We start from the raw sequence: 23895 nt of genomic DNA, 5'->3' as shown, positions 1-23895 counted from the left end.
CTTTTCCATTCCTCCCGATGAAACTTCCTTTCCTCACAGAAACTGCATCCCAGACACCTATCAGTGTCAAGATATGGACAGGCCAGCCTGCCTTGTTTCCCCAGTAATACACTGCTCTAAGACCTCCTTCACTTGGTCTCGGACTGGCGTGGATGGTGGGCCCGAGCTGACTGCCCGTTCCCGTCCTTCAGCCGGTGGCCTGGCCTCCGCCTGCAGTAGGGAGTTTGTGTGTGTGGGTCCTCAGTGCTCGCTGCACATCAGAATCACCTGGGTGCTTAAAAAAATGCCTGACCCCTACCCCAGACCCATTTTAAAAATTGGAGTTTTTAATGCCCAAGATGTTTTAGGAGGTGGCCCTAAGGTGCAGTTTGGGCTGAGAACCTCTCATCTAGGGTTTTGCTGCTCAAAGTGTAGTCCCTGGACCGGCAGCCTCCTCTGGGAGCTTGTTAGAAATACAGAATCTCATTTTCCACCCAGGCTGATGGAATCAGAATCTACAGTTCAACAAGGTTCCCCAGGTGATTTCTGTGCACATTGCTTTGCTCTGTGGGGAGCTAAGAAGCTGCAATCAGCTACAAGAAACATTTCTACCCTTGTGGAGAACAGAACAGCTTACCACGTGGCACAGAGTTTCTCAAACTGGGTCTGAGAATTGACAGTGTCAGGTCACCTGACGGCTTGTCATGATGCGTGCCCCAAACCCTACTACACCCGGCCCACACTGACTAATTGGAGTACGTGGTGGTCCCTGAGACAGACACTTCTGACACTTTCTGCTTGTGGTTCCAGTGAAGTCTAGAGTTAGATGATCAAGTGGCTGCCTGGAGAGCTTTCACACTGTTACTACATTTGCACACTTCTGTAAGTTAACTCACTTGGGCATTGTTATCTCCAAAAGATGGAAAATTGAGGCTCAGATGATTTCTGAAGCATCCTACAAACAGTGAGCCATGTGGCTCTCAGCCCTCAGTCCTCTTTGCAGCTTTGTTGCTCAGCGTTTGGTTTGTGGACCAGCTTCATGGACATCCAAGGGAGCTTGTCAGAAATGCAGACTCTCAGGTCCCATCTCAGACCCACTGAATTGGAATAAGTTTTTTGTTTTTTCTTTTTAAATGAGATCTCCAACTGACTTGTGTGCACATTAAAGTTTGAAAAAACTGGTCTAGTTCACACTACTCATGTAGAAACAACTTTAGCAAAGCTGAGAATATAGCAGGACCAACAACCGGAGTATGTGGGACATGTGTGAGCAAAGAAGGTATTCTGTCTATACTCTCAGACTGAAAGGTCACACATGTGACTGTGTCCCTTCCCTCTAGGCTCGGAATGGGAAAAAAGCTCCTTTTTCACTCATCACCCTGCCCGTGGGTCACCATGGAGCCATAACTCCAGAGGCTGGAGAAGCCCCCTTGACCCTGTGCTTAAGACACACGTGGAAGGTCAGCCTTCCGTAGGGCACCTCTGCAGATAGGTTCTGGGCAGGGGAGTGAGGACCGAGGGGGTATTATTGCATCATCTGGCAAAGCAGGGCATTCTCCCATAGCCAGTCCACAGTGTACACCTCCCAGGCTGGAAGGGCACCTCTGCTGGCTCAATGCTTCTCATTTCTCACGTGCCAATGGTCAGCCACCCTAGCCACGCCCTGCGCAGAGCCATATTTTGACCTTAGCATCATAGGTTCAGACTTGCATGGATCTTCAAGATCACAGTCTACCTCCCATATCCAGAGAAATCACCTCGCCCCACCCAAGTCACATAGCTTATTAATTATGGCACAGCCAGGAGCTGCACCCAGGTCTCCAGACTCCCAGTTCGCTGCTCTACGGATGGCCGCAGAAGACCTGGCTCCCGTTTCCTGCCCTGGCCCTTCGCTTTCAGCACTTAGATTGTGCTGCTTGCTCAGAGCCCAGGAAAGTGGGTCAGGGTCCACAGTACTACGTGTTCCCAGAATCGATGTCCCAGCCACAGAAACAAAAATGAAGAGTATCTTTCTTTTCCTTGAACACATTTTTTTTTCTTATTTGGGGTGATTGTGGAGGTAGCCCCAAATGTGGTCTGACATCGTGTTGCTCCTGGACCTCCCGTGGGCAGGACGGGAGTGCTGAGCTGTAGACCAACCACCCAGGGAGGGCGATGGCCCCTCCAGATGTGCCGGCTAAGCGGTGAGGATGACAGGTGGGACGGATGCCACAAGGAAGATTGGAGAGAAAGTAACACATTTCCTGAGGCTGTGAAAATACTTAAAGCTAAGATGATAGCAACTTACCACTACCTTTGGGACAGATTCTCAGGGCTTTCATAATGGATAAAGGCAATTTCAAAAATATCATGAACACATCTATCAAATGCTCTAGAAATAAATGTTCCATTGGTGTGGTGGGGAAAAAAGAAAACAACGATAACACTGGCCGGGAACCAGCATCGCTCATTCTGCACGGCATTTTGCAAGTCAAGTAATTTCATCGACAGTTTCCCTCATTGCAAGCACGGCGCTCAGAAGGAGATATACAGACCCCGTAGAGCTGACCTTGCAAACCCAACCTATAGAATGATGACAGATATTTCGGAGGGTACCTGCTATTTCGTTCTCATATTGTTATGAAGATGAAATTAATGCTTGCAAAATGTTGGGGAAAATTTTGCAGCGCTCATGTCAGTATCTCCTCAGGGAGGCCATGTCTCTGGAACAGCCTGTGCTCTGGGCAGGGTGGGTCCTTAAGTCAGGGCAGGCCTGGCATTTTATACCTATCATCACCCACTCCTACCTCGTGTTCCTGTCTGTCACCTTCACAGGACGGTGGGATCCTTGACAGCCTGGGTTACAGAGGTTTATATTGGCGCTTCCAGCACCCAGCATGGGCCTGGCCTATTGTAGGCACTCAGAAGTGTTTGTTGAATACATTAATGAGGGATAATTATCCTACACATTTTAATTTCTGAATAGTAAAATGAACAACCGTTGGCTATTTCGGGGCATGAACTATTAAAAAAATAATATATCTCGTAAATGTTAAATGCTTGATAAGTATTGAAATAAAAGTGAGCCTTTCATAGGTTAACGATGGTAATAGCTGAGTTGTGTAGGGATTTAGAAGTTTCAGGGCAAGAGCTGATTATCTCCAGCAGTACCTGGAGAAAAGAAGGGAAGTTTATAGATGTGATAAAGTGATTGGCCATCTATGACCAACCAACCAGAAACCCAGAAATCCTTCATGAGTGGATAGAAGAACCCAGTTAATGAGAGAGAATAAAACAGGCCACTGAAGACAGAGATCTTGCTTGATGGGATTTGCTTTGGTTAACAAGAGATTACACCAGGTGGTTGAAAACCCCAAAGCTTCTTGGAAGAGGGCAGCTGGGTGTTCTGAAGCCCAAGAAGAAATTTTTTTTTTGACAATAACTCACCCTGGGGAGTTCTTTCCAGCTTCCCCTTCCCCCTGCCCCCCAGCATCATGGCACACATAAAAATAATACTGTGTGGCATGGTGCAGAAAACAGATGATGATGTTTATGGCCTGGGCCTGAGGACTCTGGCCTCACCAGCCCACCTCTGTCTGCTTCGAGGACCAAGGGCTTTGCTCTCGTGGCTTAGCTACATACGTGCTGAGAAGCTCTGTCCTTGAGAACCTGCAGGTAAACCTTAGCAGCTGAGTAACTCCTCGGCTTTCCCACCTGGTGTAGGAACTGCTGCCCCCTCCTTCTCTAACAAGCCTTTCAAGTGTCCCAATGTGTGTAGCTTCACACTGGGGCTGTTCAGGACCATTTCAGGGGCATGGTCCCTGCCCTTGAGGATTGCCACCATCCTGTGTTTTAACAGGCAAGAGTCCAGTGATGCTTTCCTCCCATTGACTCAGAGAAGAAAAGAATAGTCATGAGCCATAATGATTTGTTCAGAAGCACTTTTTTTTTTTTTCCTGGAGAGTAGTATCCCATAGTACCCACACCTCTACTGACTGCTAACATACAGAAAATGCAATCCGTTCAAATATCCTGGGTAAAAAACATTTTACAGAAGAGCCCACCTGTCAAATACAAGTTTGAAGCTTACTGCAATTTCTTTGAAGGGAAAAAAACAAACCCAAACCATATATGACATCCTTTCAGAAGAAAAATGATCTAGTCTATTTTACTAAAATCAACCTTTACTCAAGCCTTTACCTATACTCCTTCTACAAGCTGTCTTTCTCAGGTTTTGAACAGGTTTTCCTGTCTCCTGGAGGTGGACCAATACTGTCCATCTATCACTAGCAACGCCCAACATATAGAGGATCTGGAACCTACTATCAAGACCCTTTTGTCATCCCTCCCCAGATCACTGGGTCTCTTATTCCTCCAACTTACTGTGGCAGACACAACCACACACCAGGAGGTAATTTCCTAGCTACTATGCCAGCAGGATTTTTTGAAGTGACAATAGTACATAACTTGATTTCTTCCTACACCCAGTTCTACAGGATAACACTTTGGCCGCAATTTAGGCATATGTTTCCCCATGTGGAAGTTGAGCTTTGCACTGTGATGTGTAATTTTCAAGGCTACTCTGTGTGTGTGTATGTGTGTGTGTGATATAGATACCTGTGGGTGGTAAATGAGGTGCTATCTTTTTCTGTGAAGTTGTGTTTAGCTGACATTTTCAAAGATCATTCTATAAACTATCAGAGGCATCGAACGTTAGAATTGGAAAAGGCTTTAGAGATTATCCAGTCCAGCCCTCTCATACAGTCCCCCCACCACCGAGTACCCGCCCCCTCATAGAGGAGGAAATGAAGGCTTGGAGTATTGGGGGGACTTTGGTGTCTCTGTCTCATGCCGTGAAGAAATTAATTAGCATATATGAGTTGGTCCTCATTTACAACCTCATGAATGAGGCTGAAGAGAGTGCAAAGGTCAGAGTGCCCATTCTGTCACTGGGGTAACACCTGACTGACCTTCCTTTAGAGTGAGTTTTCACTCTCCTTCCCCTATTTACACCGAGCTCACACCTCAGCATTACCTGTGTACATTGTCAGTTTCCCTCCTTTCAATCCATTCTGTGCGTCAACTGTTAGACCATATCATTACATGACTCTGTTACTCAACAATCTACATGGCTCCCTATTGCCAAGAGTACAATAATGCTCAAACTCCTCTGCCATGCTTTCCAGGTATTCCACAATACAGCTGACTTCATCAACCTGCTCAGCCTTCTCTGCCCAACACACACCCTGCCTTGGCATTCTGGCCTTATCTCTGGCCCTCTGTGCCTCTTCTTGCCTAGTTTCTATGCACCCTTCAGTGTCTGCTTTATGTTCTACTTCCTCCGTGAAGCCATCCTTGGCTTATTTGGCCACATGGATCATTCCATTATTTGCAGAAGGTACCCTAGATCCATCTTTTGGAGTTAGGGCCATGGTGGACTTTTATAGTTACAATGCACATGAAAATTTTCCAATCAAATGAAACTACCTGAAATTATCAATCCTTTATAACCAAGTGAACTTTAGGTCTAGGCATTAGCAGAAAAAAACTGAGGCCCAAAGAGAAGTAGCTTCCTTGAGGCTATACAGCTAATTATTCATGGAGCTAGATTTTGACGTCCTGGTTTTGATTCTTTTCCCATGTAGTGTAGGTGTTTTACAGATAGCTGGAGCCTTCGCAAATGATACCAATGGACTTGTGACTTTTTTATTTAAAAAAAAATTATGAAGTATATCATACCCTAAAAGGAGTAACAAAAGTCACCAAAAACAAATAAAAAGAACCCACCTGTGTACCATTGCATTTGTGCCATCCAATGAAAGCCCAAGGAAATTCTGGGCCATTGTATACCAGCTTCTTCTCTTGTGGCAATGTTTCCATACACCCTTTCCCCACATCCTCTTCCCTGCCACCCTTTCTTTGCATTACCAATGGCAAACATAGCTAACTGATCATAGCACTCTTTCCCAATAAGTTTCAATACAGCCTCAGAATCCTTCTTAACACAAAGCTCCAGACAACCAATAGCAGTTAGTCACAGTTGACACTTGAGAGTAAACTTATTTTTCCCCTCTAATCTTAAATGAGGGTGTGGATGCTATACAAGTCTGAGAGAAGGGGTATGTGACAGTAGGCAGAGGCCTGGCCATGGGCTTTCCAAGACTCACAGGATGGCCTAACTTCAGCAAGTTCACCAAGGCTCATATCCTTTGGGGCCAGTTTTTGAGGAGATCCCATTCTCTGATCAGTTAACTTCAATGTCCTGGAATGTTGTTCCTCATGGCATGGCTATCTGTTTCCTTCTGGATGTTTCTACATCCACTCTCTGTAGCTACACACAACATGTCTAAAGTAATCTAAGATGGCCATGTAAGAGAGGGCCATTGAGGAGATGGGTTGTTAAGCTGGGATGTTAAGATATTTGTGGTTCCTGAGATGCTCTACTTCTATTGGCTTGTCTGTGGAAGGTGTACAGGACCTGAGGAGAAAGGCTAAGGAGCCTGGACCAGGTGCCTCCACCCTGGAAGCAGCAGGTAAGGAAGGACTCCTGGGAAGAAGGTTTTCAAATCTACCTCATTAGCATCCCACAGTCAGCTCAACAAGGGGCTGCCCTGGGAACCATACTGATGTCAGAGCTGTGGGTTACAGAGTTGTGGAAAGGATGATAAATAATATGAAGGCTCATCCAGTGGGCAGGAAGGTGGTAAGGGGATTTGAGGGCTGATGGGTTAACTTGGATCCATCACTAGATAAGCAAGAAGAGCTCAGGGTTGTGAGTTAGAACACCTGGGCATTTGTCCAGGCTCATTTATCACCTGGGCAGGTTCCTGGACAAGCCATGGTTTCCTCATCTAAAAGTAAAGGGTTTGAACTATAACTATTTAAGAGCCCTTCCAGCTTCAAGCTTCCAGGATCTGAACTCTCTCTGGAGTTCTTAATAAGGTCCCCCACCCCAGGATTGCCCTCCTGCAGCTCAGCAGAAGAAAGGAATGGAAAAAGATTGGTCTACCTTTTTTCTCTTCCTTTGAAAAGTCAGATAGATGGTCCTGTTGGCTAGGGCTCTATCTGATTCATTTCTCTCCCCCAGGACCTCTTACCTGAGCTCTTTTTGATTTTCTGCACAGGGCTGGAGGAATCTAGACCACCAGGATTTGGGAAGAAGCTCCTTTCCAATTGGGCGGCGTCTCTGGTCCTCAACTCAGGCGCTGGACTTCTCCCTAAAGCCGAACCCCTTCGGTTCCCAGAGCCCACAGCTCATCCTCTTACTGGCTTTCTGTAAATTCTCTTTGTGTTTCCTAACCCTATGCCTTGTGCACGCCTTCCACTTGAGGAAGGGTACCATGGAGGAAGACGGAGAGGAAAGACAACGTTCTTCCTGCAGCTTGCTCACTCTCCGACCTTCCTAAACTCCCCGGGGAAGACTGGTTTGGCTACCATGGTTCCTCCAAACTGGTTTGATCAGGCAGGTTTCCTTTAAAGGGCCAGAGCCTGGACTGCCTGATAATAGCTTCCCTGTCCTCCCTCAAGCATCACCTCCCAGTTACTCCTCTGCTTAGAATTCTTGCTCCAGTATTTGCCTTTAAAGCAATTACCTAAGTGTTGTCTCCTCAGGGTGCCAATTTGCCTTCCCACCTCAATGAACTCCCTTAACTCCCCCCACCACAGGCAGGGCACAGGCTGGGGAACAGTATTGCCATCAGCGTCTTGATGGTTATTTCTGCACAGCCTAATACTAGGTGCTGTCTTTCTGGTTTTGTGGAAATTTTTAGACCTTTCCTCCTTCTGACTTCTGCTGACTGGGTCCTGGGGTCTGTCTCAGAGAAAGAAGGGCATGACCTAACCCCCGCATCCAGAAAGGACTCTGAGCTCTATATATTAGGGAAGTGGCCCTCCCAAGTCCCATGAGGCCTTTGGGGGGGCGGGGCTCTGGTGGGCTGGAGTCTGGGGATGAGGCCCAATCCAAACATGTTTTGTTTGGCTTTGTGAGTATGATGGGTCAAGCATCAACTGTATACCCACCCCCACCCCTGCACATGTATACCCCCAACCCCCCTCAGTGACAGGGTGTGAGGTGGCTACCCAAGTTCAGAAACAGAACCTCACACTGAGGATATTAGCTACACCTGAGTAGACAAACTCCCCACTGACGTCAAAGGCCCCCTTCTCACCAGGCCAGGTGTTTTGGAACTGCAGAGGAGGGGTCCTGATTACGGAGGGCCTCATGAAGAAGGAAAGCAAACAAAAGAGTGAGGGAGGAGCCCCGGAGGGACCCACATTCCAGGGAGGGGTGGGGAACTGACAAGAGGTCAGCTTCCTGCACAGGGGGCCTTCTTTTGGTGTTGCAAGTTCAAGGCCCATGGCTGTCTGCTGAGGACACGTTCCTTGTCCCCCCAGCTGGCTGGTCTCTTGGCTCAGCTCTGGAGGCCCATCTCTTGACCTCTTACTCTAGCCTCTCCTTGAAGGCTCCTGAACTTCCTGTGGTGTGTTCACTCCAGCCCTTAAGCATCTAAAAGTGACAGGGAGATGCTACCCACGTACAACATGTAAACAGTTTGAAAAGACAAGAAATGATCACCTGGGAGGGAGGAGCCATCCAGGAAATTCTCACACGTTCCATGAGCCAAATGGAGCTGTGTACTCAGAAGTGTGGTGAGTATCTGTCACGCACACTAGATTAGGGAGGGGCAGTCGAGTGCTCCTGGAAAGCAGAAGACTGAGGTGGACCCTTGTCCCCTGAGGGTCTTACCAGAGGCCACAGCTCAGATTCTGCGGCATCCCCAAGATAATCTATGCGTACAGATTATCTCCTGGAGGGCTTGGTCATCAGAATTTACTTCAGAACTAAGTCTTCTTCATAATGCTCATGGCTTCAACTCTGCATTTCCAACTTCGTAGGGGGAGGAGCCTGCATTGACCTCCAGGAGCCAAACTTGGGGAGGTCAGATTCCTCCAGGGGAAAAGCCTAGAGTTCCTGTGGAATAAATGAAAGCCAAGCTAGAAGTTCCCCCGGAGAGTTACTTCCTTTACTTCATTCTGTTCCAGCAGCCTGTGTAGCTGTAGGAGGGGCTGGCAACTCCTAGTTATCAGTTCACAGAGAATAAGGACTTATTTAGCAATGCCCCCTGCCTCCCTCCTTGGGGCCTTGGAATTCTAGTTCCATTAGGGACAGAAGTGTTCTCTATGGATTCTTCTATCTTCTCTGAATGGCAAGAGGCAGGGAAGCCCAGGCAAGTTGAAAAATCTCACATTAAAAAGTGAATACCTTTTAAAGTTGTCAGGTGAGACTGTGGTTTATTGGGTGGAAATCATACCCACACTGAAACTGCCAGCTCCTAGCTGGTTTTAGGTAATAGTTGTCCCCAGGCCCTCACAGCATTTATGACCTGAGGAGACAAAGCTCAGACTCATACAGGAAGCACAAACAAACTGGGGCACACAGGTTTGATGTAGCCACAGAAGTAGGCCAGGAAGATTAAGTTTTTTGATGGGCAGATCTTAGAGGGTTGACCAGAAGAAGAATCCCTGGAGAGGGGAGAGTGATGAAGAGGAGAAAGTCAAGGACAAGGCACAGTTGAGTGATGCTGGCCCCTCAGTTTGCATTCACACAAGCAGCCATGTTGAGCATTTTGGTAGACTGACCAAATGGCTAACTAGTCAAGCTCTAGGAAAAGCTATAATGGCAGCAATGGTATACTTTTGATATATTTATCTCTATGTTCTTACCTTTTTGCCACCTTAATGATACCTCCCCCTTATTCTTCTGTAGGAACTCAGGGCTATAGAATCACTGAAACTTGGAGCTGGAAGAGAGGCTGCAGTTGTCAGCTGGTCTACATCCACCCAAAGCAAGCATCTCCAACAGGCCCCCAGCCCTGTTCCTGAGCTCAGGGTCTCAGAGGACAACCATTTTTCAGTCAACTTCCACTGTGAAAAAGCACTCCTCTCCACTGATTCAATATCTGCTTGCTTAACACTCCCATGTAGTAGTCCGTATTCCATGCTCTGAAGTATTGTTGAGTAAACTGACTTCTTCTTCCACATGTGTTACCTCATACTACGGACAGTCATGGCCCCAGACATTTCTTCTCCAAGCCGAATACGACAGTTTCATCATCATTCCTGATGAAACAAAGGGGCCTCCAGACCTCATTCACCCAGCCCAGCCCCATGTCAGCATGCCCTCCCTTGCCAAAGATGCTCTCAGAATGTGCTACCCATTTTTTCCTTTGTACTCTCCCCTCTTTTTTCATCCAACCTATTCTCAGAAATGACTCCTTCAAACTAAGATGCAAGTGATTGATCATGCTTACTGTGTTACCTTCCCAGGACTGTTTACATTTTAACAGGTTCAAAGACTTGAACTGAAGGGATGGCTGGGAATGTTTGGGCAGCAGATAATGGCAAGATAGAGGACAAGAGCAGAAGAGGCATAGAAATTTTCCTTAAACCCTTAATATCATGCTTGATACTTTTCCTAAACAGAAGACTAACTCGACAAGATAATTCACTCAAAATCATGAAACTGGTGCTGTGACCTTATGTGGCACAGGTAGTCTGTGGTGACAGCCTCACCTTTACTTCAGGTGAGACTAATCACCTGCTCAGGCAAATCCACATAAAGTGAATTCCTTGAAGGCAGGAACTGGTCTGATTCTTTCCTGGTTTGTTGTCAGGGGGGCCTGAGTAACATATTAATAGATCCCCATACAGTATCTTCTGGATGAATGAGTGAATGAAGTCAGAAAAACAGTTAAAAGGAAATGATAAAGTTAAAAGGAAATGATAAAGTTTAAAATAAAGGGATAAGAATACACCAGAAAAAAAAAAAAAAAAAGAAAATACCAGAAAGAAAGTATGGCAACATAAATGTCAGCTGAGCTGGAATTTGGTTAAAGGCACTAATGAGTATAAAAATGGGTACTTTGTAATAGTAAAAGATAAAATTTGAGAAGAAAAAATGACAGTCATAGTCCATAGGCACCAAACAATGTAGCTGCTAAATATATGAGACAAATATTTCAGAAATATAAAGAGAGTTTAATAAAACTATACAATTATAGTTGAATTTTAATAAACACTTCAGAATTAAGATTCATAGACAAAAAATAAATAAGTGCATAGAAGAGTTGAATGATGCAATTAATAAATGAATTTAATATGTATTTCCTTCAAATCAAAAATCTGCATTTTGTATGTCCAAAATCAATCAAATACTTGGCCACACAGAAAAATGCATAACATTTTAAAATAGAGATTGAACAGACCATATTCTTTGCTCATAATCCAATAAAGCTAGATATAAGAAGTTAAAAAATATCAAAAAGTTTAAAGTGCTAGAAATTAAAAAAACACATTCTTAAATAATCCTTGCGTCAAAGAGAAATAAAAAGTAAAGTTATGAACTGTTTAAAACTGATGAAAGTAGAATATTCCAAAACCTACAGTACACAGCTAAAGCTGTACTCAGAGGGAAATTAATAGCCTTAAAATGCCTTTGTTGTTAAAAGAGAAAGATCTAAAATAAAGGAACTTTATATGAATTTTAAAACATTAGGAAGAAAACCATTTAAATAAACCATGAGAAAATAGGAAAAAGACATAGAAAAAAAAAACCAAAATGAGTAGAAAAGGACAAATAAATTCTAAACTGTTTCTTTGAAACAAACCAATAAAATGGATGAAGCCCTCACAAGCCTGATTAAGCAAAAGAGAGCAAAATTACATAAGATTAGAAATGAAAAAGGAGACAAAGCAACAGATAACAGGAGAGATAGAGATTATCATGAGAATATTATGAGTAATAGTATGGCAACAAAATTTTACAATTAAAGAAAATGGATTATTCCCTAGCAAACTCCCAAGTTTGACCAAGAAGAAGTAAAAAAAATTATTATGTCAATTATCATAGAAGAAGAAGACAGGAGAGATGATTTAAGATTATTTAAAAATACAGCAAAAAAAATAGAACAAAAAATAGAATTTTTTGTTCTAAAAATAGAACAAAACTATTTCACAGTGATAGTAGAACTCATCAGTGTTGTAGGAGAGAAGATGAAAATGGGAGGGTGAAATGGCCAGGTCAGAGGGAAGAGACAGTGGAGAGAGGGAGAAAGGGGTATGTTGGGGAAAGATAGTTTAAGACAGTGCCTCCTCTAAAGCCCCCTTATCCCCAACCCCACACATACATTCCTACTCTCTTTAATGACTGCTTATTTCTGTTCATCCATAAATACTTATGTTCAACTATCATTTGTATACCCAAGGGCTGCTGCTGGTAGTTTGGGGTGATAGTAGGAAAACAGCTATGATATGCTCCCTGAAGCCCTTCTCCTTCCCTCCTGGGGACCTGCTCCCAAGCAACCCCATGTTGGTGGTGAGAATCTGTAAGGTTAGGGCTCGTGACATACTCATTCAAGGGGACAGTAGTTGGCAAAGCTCTGGTGAAGGTGGGACAAGATCACTCTAGGGAGCTAGCTCTCAGGTCCCAAAAGGCTATTTGGGCTACTTCAGAGGACATCTGGGCATCTGTCTATGGCCTGTGGGAAGAGTGCCCTGCACTGGGCAGAGTTTTCTTAGAGGGGTGGGGATTTTCACTTCTACCCCACCCTCATCCATACTTGAGAGAGAGAGATGCCGCTTCTGCCCACCAGCCTGGCTTAATGAGAATTGTTCTGCCTCTGGAAGGAGATTGTTTGACCAAATTTGAAAAATTACCATCAATTTTCGGCCTCTTAGCCCCCAAAGATTTTTTTTTTTAAACATTTTATCACTCCTGTACAACTTCTCTTGGCCAGAGAATTCAGTGATTAATAATACTTGGCCCCGGCGGTTCTTTCTTACATCACACTAGCAGATAATGTGTTTTTTTATTTGTACATATATAACCTGGCCATCTTGATCACAGTGCGTTATAGAGTTTCTGGGGTCCTGTGGCTTTTCCAGACTTGCTGGACATACTTTTTCCTTTCTCTGAATAACTTAGCTTTTATCCATTTTTTTCCAAATGAGTTTGGCAGCTTGTATTACCGTTAACTTTTAATTCCTGTAGGGGTTAAAGGGGGAACTTGGGAGGGAAAAACAACCCAGATACCAGTGACCAAAGTGGTACCTTGTAAATGACAAACTATGAAGTGGTGTGGGGAGAGAAAGGAGGGGGAGAGATAATCTTGTCCAGTTGAGCTGAAAGCATTTTTCATGTCCAAATAGTTTTCCTCTCCTGAAAATCCAATAGAAAGCATGGTTGAAGGACTGTTCCCATCAGATCCAGTGCTTTGGATGGAGATTCTCAAGGGCTTAACAGAGAGAAGAGGGGATTTCCTATGACAATTTGCCCATAATGAATGAATAGGGTTTCTGGTTCTATCTCTTGTTAGAATAGCCGGAGTGGGGGTGGGGTGTCTCCCTCCGTTTTGGGTGATTGAGCCCCAGAAGCCTTCATCCTCCATATGGAGGGGATCACTCATCACGGGATGGTGGGACAACCTGGCCTGCATGCTCCCTTATAACCCTGAGATTCCAGAGCCCCCCTCCTCTTCCTGCCTAGAAACCCCTGCACTGAAGGGCCTGAGTTTTCTTCTTCTTCTCGTGGTGGTGTACCTGCTGGCAGAGGGGAAAGAGAGCGAGGGGCCGGAGAGGGTGAGCCTTGGGGTGGTTCCCAGACGTGTGTGGAAGGAAGTCCCCGTGTAAAACTGCGCCTCTTGGTGCTCATCACTGGGCCTGTCTGTCTCTGAAAGAGCCTCAGGGCAGATTTTCCTGCTTCCGGTCACACTGATCACTGTTTCTTGAGTGCTCTCCATTTCCTAAGGATCTTCACACTATCACCCAGCATGGAAATGCCTTGTGGCTTTATCTGGTGTAAAGAACATGGTGGTGTCCTCTGGGTCTGCCCACTTCCCACCAGCTCCTATAACTGTTATGTGGATCTCCAGCTCCTAAGCATTGCTATATTGATCATCTACATCAGGGACTAGCCGACTATGGCTTGTGGGCCCAATCTAGCTGCTTGCTTAATAAAGTCTTATTGGAACACAGCTACCATCATTCATTTACATGTTGTCTAAGACTGCTTTGCTCTACAATGACAGAGTTGAGTGTTTGTAAGAGACTGTATAGCCCCCAGAGCCAAAAATATTTACTATTGGACACTTTCTGGGAAAAAGTTGACAACCCCTGATCTATATATAAATAAAGATTGAATGTAAGCTAATGCCTATAATTGGGAAGGCAAATTATGAAATTCATGGATAAGTTTTGTTCTTCTACTCAAGCCTAACCCTTTGTTTAAAGTATCATAAATCTCATAAAGCTTCCAACACCCACAAGCAGACAGGAAAATGAAATAAATTTCCCCAGCCTCTCACATACTGAGCTCAGGTACTTTCCTCAACTGAATTCCCTGCTCAAAGTTGCTGGCTTGACCTACACTGAGAAATGCTTATCCTTCATCATGAGTCATATAGGATTCTAACTTACTGATTCCTTCCTGCTACGGAATACCCTCTCGTCCTTTACTTTGACCCCTGAACATTCAAGACTCCCTATTTAGACACTTTCAGTGCCCTAGCTGTCCCTGTTTTTACTTTAAAACTACCTGTGTGAAATTCCTCTCTTTAATGGAAAGCTGTATGTGCCCATCAGCCATTAGCTCCGTGCACCGTGGTGCCTGCATCCCCCGAATTTTCACCCACTCAGGAACCACTCAGCAAGTTCAGTTTCACAGCATCTATTATTTAGTTAAACATGCCAAAAGATCATCTCTTAATCACCTTTCCAAAAGACTTAAGCCAATGACATTGAAAACACATCCCTTACTATTAGTGCCAGCAAGCTCCTCACCAACTTCCTCTAACGATGCACAATGGTTAGTTAAGGTGATCTGGGCAGGAAGAGAAAATCAGCACCAGGGAAAGGGAGTTACAGGTGTGTTTGGTTCCACACGGGTACAAAGAGAAGCAAAGAAAGTGAGTGCTGCAGCTGATTGACCCAGAGTTGAGATTACAGGGAGCAGACCCAGGTCCAGGCAAAGAGCATTTCTGCCTGTAACTTGGTTAATCACCACTGAGGGACTTCTCTTCTTCACTGCTTTTCACTGTCAGGTAGTAGATGCGGTTGGCCTCTGGGTAGGTGACTTTGCTGAGCGGGAGCTTGTAGATGGCCGGGTTGTTGGTCGTCAGGAGCAGGAAGGTGAGTGCCGAGAGGCAGAAGGGCCAGGTTCCTGGTGGCACACCAACCTGAAATCAAAAACACTGGGATCTGAAAATGTTCCTGGGTTCCAGGGACCTTGGGGGAGAAGGATGCGGTAGGGGTTGAGGATGGGGCATTGGTTTCTGGATTTATCATGTCAGAGTAGTTGGTCTGAATTTGAGGTGTTTGTACCTTTGGGCACAATCAGAATCTTTTAATGATGGAGCTGAAAATCCCCCAGGGATGATCTCCCATATCTGGCCAAACATGAATACCTCCATCTGTCCATCCATGTTCTCCACTGCTAGTTACAATACTCTCTTTCACACACACACACACACACACACACACACACACACACACACCCTCAGAGGCACATGTATGCTATTGCCAGTCCTTCTCTGCACAGACCCTGGATAAACCTTGACAAGGGTGTTGTATGGAGTGCTAGCTACCAGAACACAATCACAAGACTACAAATGTCCTGAAGTCCTGGCTGGGGAGGGGCACTTTAGGGTAGTGTCAGGAGACCCCAAACTTACCACTGACATTATGTTGGAGAGGGCTGCTCCCATGTATGCACAGAACAGGGCTGTGGAAAAACAAGGACCATCGGGAGTCAGCTTTCCAGGGTCCACCCCCAGCCCTCCCCAAGAGCAGGGCTCCGCTCTGGCTCCAGCAGCTTTGGTGTTTGCACCATACCCTGACATCTGGCATGTTTGCCTGACATTATTAGTTATCTTTGCAGGTAGATGTGACCCATCTCCCATCAGGCTGTGTGTTCTCTGAGGGTAGAGATTAAAGCTTACATACCCCTTTATCCCCTCCCCACTTCCATGGTGGCCTTGAATAGAGTCAGGGGTCAATAAGCATCTTTCACTTGTCCACACTGACCTTGGTGATGGTCTAGCACAGGCTGATCTGTCTGGGGGTGAGCGGTCAGACTATGTGAGCTCTGGATAAAGTCCTACCTGTCCAAGATTCTGAGCTGCTGTGATGCTGTTGGACCTTAATCAAGTCCCACCACGGCTGGGCCTTATTGGGTCCCTGAGCCAGGCATGTGGGTTCACCCATAGGATGAGAGTAGTTGGACAGTTAGGGGAGCGCATCCATACCCCTGGTGCCTCTGGACAAGCTCCTTCTACCGCTGTACCTTTGCTCTGTTTCTCTGTCCAGAGCACCTTTTCCCCCATCTTTGCCCATCCAAATCCCACCCTGAAAGTGTTGAGATAAACCCCAGCCTCCTCTTGAAGCCTTCCCAGATGGTTCCAGCCACAGGAATCTGCCACTCCTCTGAAGGACAAAGACAGTTACAGTCTGAACCTCAAAATACCCGGCACTTTTGACTTGGTAAATATTTACAGAGCCCACTGTCTCCAAGCCCAGCCTTGTGCCGGATGCTGAGGAGGATACGAGAGACATGGAAGTCATTTACAGTCCCCACACGTAAGTGGGGAAAAAACAGGAAAAGCTCTTCTAGATGATATTCTGCCCTTTAAGAGCATGGTGCTGGGGTGCAGGTGTAATGATCGTGGCCCATTTCTCTTCTCTTCTCTGTTTACTCTATGGAAATCAAGCTTCCTTAGCGCTATGTTCTCATTTTCTGGGACCTCAGTGCTGCCAGGTACATACATCATCTCACTGGATTTTTCCAACCATCTTTTTAGATATCTTAGCCTGAATAATTGTGCAATTATTTCTCCTCTGCTAGACCATGGCTTCATGAGGATGTGGTCACCTCTGTATTCTCCATGCCTAGCCAAGGGCCTAGAACTTAGTGGTGCCTTACAAATAGTGGTTGAATGAAGAGTTATTCAGGGCAGGAACACTGCCACTAGCACATGAGGAAACGTGTGTGGGATTTCCTTGTGAAATTTATAACACTGTGTACATATAGTAGCAGTAATAGTGGTGGTGACTCCATCTGACAGTGGAGGAGCCTCAAATCCCCCAGCTGTTAGGGACCCTACCATTAAACCCTCTAGTGATAGGACCCCAGCCACAGTCCTTCCATCACTACTGCTCAGTACTGATTAGTGGCCACCATGGATGTCACATAACCAGGGGAGTGGGGAGGGCAAGGAACAGCAGAGTGGCTTGGTTGCCAGCTTTCCCAGATACCCACCACAGATGAGGGCCAGCAGGTGGGTCTGCCAGGTAAGGGCATAGAACATGCCACCGATGGCGATGCAGGAGAGGACGCAGTTGTAGCTCCAGAGGCCCAGGTAGATAGTCTTGAAGGGCGTGGCCACCGTCAGGGCTGTGGGACAAGGTGTTGCATTTCTGGCTGATTCAGGGTCACAGTGCAAAGATCACCCCATGCTGGTGCCAGGTCTCAGGTGGCCTCTCTTCCATCGTTCCCCCCACACCTGCTACCCCTACTCATCAGAGGAGCCTCTGCAAATAGTGTCTGGTCTTAGGAAACCAAAAATGGGAGGAGAGCAGTGGTTTCCACTGTTTTTCAAAGATTTCACTCAGAGGTATGACTACTTCTATGGTGAGGGTAAGCCAAACAGGTGGACTCTAGGCCCTCCCCACTCCTTTGGCCAGAGCAGCTGCATTTTTAGCAAGAAAGATTTCAGTTGAAAAAGTTCTGCTTCAGCTGGTTGAAAAACATTATGTATATACAGATATAGCTATATCTATATATACAGTTGGAGAAATGGGAAGCAAAAGGGGTAGGATGTGAACAGCAGGTGATCTGGGTAAAGAATTTGTGGGTGCCTCTTGGACTATTTTTATTTTTGTAATTTTTTTTTTTTTTTTTTTGTGGTACATGAGCCTCTCACTGTTGTGGCCTCTCCCGTTGCGGAGCACAGGCTCTGGACACGCGGGCTCAGCGGCCATGGCTCACGGGCCCAGCCGCTCCGCGGCATGTGGGATCCTCCCGGACCGGGGCACGAACCCATGTGCCCTGCATCGGCAGGCGGACTCTCAACCACTGCGCCACCAGGGAAGCCCTATTTTCATAATTTTTGATAAGTTTGAAATTCTTTCCAAATATAACAATTTATTTTTAAAGTTGTGCTTCCAAGAAGTTTTTGAAAAATATTGCGATAAATCAACAGGCTCCTATTCTTAAAGCGCCCGACGTCTATTTCTGACTCTACTGTCTGCAGTTACATATATAAGTGTGTATATATACACATATATAGAAATTAAATGACATTTGTCAAATGGTAATTCAATTTCTGAGAAAAGTTTTCCTTTTAGCTTAGTCAAAATTTCGAAGGGCTGGGTCATTTATACCTCTGCTTGGTCTGCTACTGGCCCCCACCCTCACTGGGTTACCCTCCTCCCACCCCTCAGCTCCCAGGGGCTCAGCTTACAGGCCAACACGTCTCAGTCCCTTTGCATCTCTCCACACATCCTGCTACTGCAATCTGCTCCCTTTGCGGACTCGAGAAATGGAAAAATAATTCTCAAGCCCTGACAGTGTTTAAAAACTCCAGTGAAGATAAGTCTAGACAATTTGCTGTGTGCTGGGGAAAAATGACCCCAGGAAAATGATCCCTGCAGAGAGGGGGCCCTGTCCTACCTGCTAGCATCCCCACGATTGAGCCAATGGCTGCATGCAAGCAGATGAGTGGCGAGCAGATGAACAGGGCCACCAGGAACACGCCACCTGTCCAGGGATTGTCGCAGCCATACACCTGTCCGACTCCAATGGGGATGGATTGTAGCAGCTGCAAAGTCAACAGAATCCAGGTCACTGGAGCGTGGGCTGATAATGCAAGGACCAGGCCCTAGGGCCAGGAGTGAGCCATTCCTGGGTGGGTAATGGGGTGGAACGGAAGGATGGCTGTGCCCTCCAGTGTGTGGGAGAACGTGGGAGGGCACAAACTGGAACAAATAACTCCTCACTCCACCACCTGGCAGGCATCTGAGCATCCCTCATGCAAAACCGGGCAGGTCCCCCAACACAGAGGCCAGACAGAAGTGCTTCTGAGGGACACATGGCTTTTGCTTTGAGGGGACCAGAGGATACCTCCCTGGACTGCCACTGGGGATTTCAGGCACTAGGGGATTTCCTCTAGACCTTCTGAAATTCTAGAAATATTCCAGGAATTTTAGAAATATTCTAGGCCATTTTGATGAATGATTTGACCAAAGGTCAGGCAGCTCATTGTGGCCAAGCCCAGGCTAGAGTCTCTGAGCTTGACCCCTAGTCTACTGGTGGCTGCCTCACATTCAGTGCTACCTGGGGGATGGTGGGACCCTGGGAAGGAGGGGAAGCCACTTCCCCTGCTCTGGAGGAGCACTTCGCATTGCAGAAAGGTAGCGCGAGGAACATCTGGAGAACAGCATGGAGCCCCAAATCCCTGGGCCTGACAGTCATTGGGTGGCGCTGGAATTGGAGGTGATTGATTTGGCAGTGATGTCAGATAGCCTTTTTTTGCCCTAGCTGAACCACCCACACCTTGGCAAAAAGTTCTTTGAGGGCAAAAAGGAAAGGAGGGAGATTGACAGGGCAGGGAGAGGACTGGCTTGGGAGTCGAGAGCTCTAGCTTTTTTTTTTTTTTTTTTTGCGGTACGTGGGCCTCTTACTGTTGTGGCCTCTCCCATTGCGGAGCACAGGCTCCAGGCGCGCAGGCTCAGCGGCCATGGCTCACGGGCAGACTCTCAACCACTGCGCCACCAGGGAAGCCCGAGAGCTCTAGCTTTTAGGGGCTCTGCAGGAGGCCATTGTGTAACCGCTGGCATGTTGCCTCCTAATCTGGGCTCTGGTGGCCTCCTCCGTAAGATGGGGAGGCTGTCCTAGCCGACTATCTTCCAGCTTTAAGGTTCTGCCAACTCCTTTCTCCATTACCAGCTCACATGACCTTTTTGAGGACAGGCCTCCTTTACCTGGGCCCATAATAGGTGCTTAATAAATATGTGTTGGTTAGCTCAGTGGTTTCCAAACCTTGTGTACATTGGAATCACCTAAAGTTCTTTTAAAACAATGTTGATGTCTGGCCCCTCCCCAGACATTCTGTTTTAACTGGTGTGGGGGGTCAGGAGGCATGGCTGGGGCCTCTGGTGACTCTAATGTACAACAGAGCTTGGGGACCAATGGATTAGCTACAGACAATCTACTGTAGATGTTGGGAGCATTGCATTTCTCCCTTTGATGAAATTTTGTTCTTTTTAACAACTTGACTTAATTCTGGAGTCAGTATGATTTCTTTAGAGAATTTGAGGAGTCCCAGAGAGCTTTTAAACTATGCCCATTCTTGTCTCCGAATGGGTGACCTTTTAATCACCAAGCACTGTTTGGGCCAGAGTCTATAGACTTCTGCAAGGAATCATAGGGTAGGGGCCCCGTCTTATTTAAAGAAACCCTGAAAACCCTTTGTACCAGTCCAGGGAGCTCAGCTTCAGAGTGGGAACAGGTTGGAAATCTACTCAGTAAATATTCCATGACTTCCCTACATCTGAGGAATGCAGGATGCTGCGGGGAATCCGACTCCCACCTTCCCAACTGGGGACCCAGGTTTAAGGCCCAAGCAGGCAAGAATGAGAAGAATGAGGGGACAAGCTGCTTTGGAGTGAAGCCTGGGTTTAGAATGAAGCTCTGCCGGTTTCCAAATTTCAGCCTGGCGAATGGTGGCCCTGGTCCCTCCAAGCTGTGCTCCGGGCCACAGCCAATACCCTGGTGCGCAGTGCAGTCAGGTGTGCGGTGGAAATTTACTAAGGACCGGCCTCCTATGTACTCCGGATAATCCTTGTGTAACAACAACAAGCTGGTTAAACAAAACAGAAGTCACTCCCCTCATTGTTTTGAAGAGAAAGAGGGAAATGGCATTGATTCTTCAAAACTCAGATCTGGATGTGCAGAAGAAAAGGAGCCAGTGGTCAGAGTGGTGGTGGTGGGGAATTCAGAGGGTGTGCTTGGGCCTCAGGGTATCTGGATTTGGCTCCTACCACTTTGTTTGTTTTGAAGATGAACAAGAGGTACCTCTACAGTGTGGCTGTCTCCACTCTGGTCCCCTCAGCACAGGACAGTACAGCCTCACCGTGCAGGGTGGGTGGGGGACTTAGTGGCCCTTTCTCTCTGGCAGTGCCACATGTCCCTGTGGCTGTCACTCAGACTCACCCCTAGGGCTCAGGGATAGCGGGTTGTGCCCCTGAGGCCGTGTGTGTCCAGTCGCCAGATGGCTGATCATTGATGATTCAAAATTAGTTTTGTCCCTGCTCTGACCCCGGCAGTTTTCCATTTGAGAGGGTGGGCTTTTGCTTAAATGCAGGGCTCTGTCTTTTCCATTGTCTTGAATTTAGACCCTAATCCTGCTTCTGATCCCATTCTAACCTCAGCCTCAGGTAAAGCTTTTAAAAAGACAAAAGCCTGAAAAAGGTTGGCATTGCTGGCAGTAGTGTTTGCCATGAGGGGCAGGGGAGCCTTTCCTTTTCTGACAGGTTCAGGCTCGGAGTTTGGCTGACGCTGCAGGGCCTGTGCTGTCCACCCCACCTGGTGTCTGCCCGGCACCAGGGCCACCCAGAGGTTTAAGCACATCTAGACAAGGACTTGGCTGGGGGGGTGGGAGGGCTCAGAAATCAGATATTGTGAACAATATTTGAGGCACTAGCTACAGTTTGACCTCAGGGATCTAACCCTCTCTGTGCCTTGGTTTTCCCGTCTGTGAAAGGGGATGATGATAGAACTTACAGCATTGGGTTATGATGAGGGTTAAATGAGTTAGTAAGCTAAGGGCTTGGAACAGTGTCTGATACATAATAAACTTGCTTTAGTGTAAGCTGTTAGCTATCTCTATATTCATTAACAAAGGCAAAATTTTACGATTCTGTATATCTCAACTTATGTTAGGTTTTTATTATATCCCTTGATCTCTGATGTCTAGAGATCAGTAGAATAAATGAATATGTACATGTGCGGTAGAATATAAAGCAGGGTTTCTCAACTTTGGAATTGCTGAAATTTTGGGCTGGTTAATTCTTTGCTGTGGGACAGGGGCTGACCTGTGCATTGTGGGTAATCTAGCAGCATCCCTCGCCTCTACCCGCTAGATGCCAGTGGCACCCTTTCTCCCCAGTCTTGATAATTATAACATTTCTGCAGACATTTGCCTTCCCCAGGAGGGCAAAAATCACTCCTGCTTGAGAACCGCTGATATGGAAAATAAACAAAAATTTAACCCCATCTTCTATTGATAATATCTTTAAAATCTTAATTTTAAACATTATTTTAGTGTCCTGACCCTTCACCCAACTATCTGTTTTATTTAATATTTTCCCCTTAATCCCACCGTTCTGTCTTGTCAACTTAACCTTTATCTGTAAACTTGTTTATTATCTGTTTCCCTGTGCAGAGTGTAGGCGTCATGAAGGCAGGGATGATGTTTTGTTCTCCATGTATTCCCAGTGTCTGATAAGGTCCTCAGTAGGGGTTTATTGAAAGAACATATGGAGGTGGCAGTGACCGTTTCCTGTCCTCCTCTCTGCTAAGACCCATCATCTGCTGGAGGTGCATCTAGAGAAAATGAGAGCCTGAGTAATCCACAAAGTGGTGAGTGAGACGGTCTGCAGTGGAAACAAGGCCCCACACACCTGCCACTGGTGACTTACCAAAGACATCTCAATCTCTGACCAGGTGATGTTCGGCACTGAAGACACGGGCTCCACCAGCGTCGTGGGGAAGAAGAGGTTGTAGTGGCCCGTGGCCGCCAAGTACAGGGTCACTGCGATGTTGAAGGGCAGTGTGAAGACCGGGAGGTCCCACTTGCTGAAGATGGAACTCAAGGCACTAGAAAAGACAGGGCTGGAGATGGAAGGGACAAAGGATTAATCGCTGTGCTCATCCTTCAGTCTATACTGTCTAGTCAGCTCTGTATCCCCTCTCCTTGGCACAGCCATTCCTGGCTCCCTTGAGACTCGAGTGGTCCATTTACCTGGGACTGGAAATAAGGTGTTCAATATAAGTCTACATCTTTGGGAAACAAAACTTAAAAGTCTTATAACTTGTTTTCAATAGAAAATGTTATAAAATAATTTATATATTTCCTTGTTTCTTAAACCAAGAAAACTAAACAAAATCTTATCCTTACAAAATGTCATGTATTGCCTTTGGATCATTACAATGTACATCACAACGTATCGTGGGCTGTGATAACATTTAGACTGTATGCTTTAGATAACCTTCTAAGAGGAGGCTGCTACGAATATAGCAATTCAGCTGAAGTACTTGGAATTATGCTAGGAGCCACCATGTGAAAATGAAACCTTCAGTTGACTGTGTCCTCTGTCTTCCTGGTGTCTTCCTTGGGGAGAGAGTGGATTCTGGAGAAAGATGGAGCGAGGTGCAAATCCTAACTCCTACACTTACAGGCTGAGTGAGCTGCGTTAGGAAATTAACCTTCCTTAGCCTCAGTTTCCTCTGAAAGGGCCATCCACCTGGCACCCAACACTCTACATCTCTCACAAGCAGTGAGCTGCAGGACAAAACTTGAACTCATGTGATGCAGTTGATTGGCTCACTTTTAATTAAGTACGATGAATCTCAGTTGGGCATTTAAGACTGCCTGAAATCCCTAGTATACGTCCCTAGCAAATTAACTCTCCAACTTGCTGAGACAACAATTTTGCATTTTCTCCTTTCTCAATTCTTCACTTTCTGCTTCCCTTTAGTTTCAGCTAACCACCTTGCTTTACGCCACTAAGAAAACAGAAATGACAAGATGAGAAATGCTTCATTTTCCCGACCATAAGATTCATACTCCGACTGCTTTGTTCCCACATACTCTTCCTCTCTGCCTT

The 23895-nt window shown here is 46.1% G+C and overlaps 1 protein-coding gene across 1 annotated transcript in view; it reads right to left on the bottom strand.

Annotated features, from left to right (window-relative positions):
• The window catches only part of SLC14A2 (solute carrier family 14 member 2), a 55782-nt gene that overhangs the window by 15376 nt on the left and 16511 nt on the right, over positions 1–23895 (bottom strand). The window contains exons 5-9 of the mRNA XM_033837946.2: positions 22708–22900; positions 18680–18827; positions 17267–17401; positions 15684–15733; positions 15014–15188 (exon numbers count right to left, since the gene is read on the bottom strand). Coding sequence (XP_033693837.2) covers positions 15014–15188; positions 15684–15733; positions 17267–17401; positions 18680–18827; positions 22708–22900 — 701 coding nt within the window. The remainder of the gene's footprint in view (positions 1–15013; positions 15189–15683; positions 15734–17266; positions 17402–18679; positions 18828–22707; positions 22901–23895) is intronic.

Source organism: Tursiops truncatus, chromosome 13 (genome assembly GCF_011762595.2).
Source record: "Tursiops truncatus isolate mTurTru1 chromosome 13, mTurTru1.mat.Y, whole genome shotgun sequence".
NCBI lineage: Eukaryota > Metazoa > Chordata > Mammalia > Artiodactyla > Delphinidae > Tursiops > Tursiops truncatus.
The sequence above is the reverse complement of the archived record's forward strand: the minus strand, read 5'-3'. Positions and strand labels throughout refer to the sequence as shown.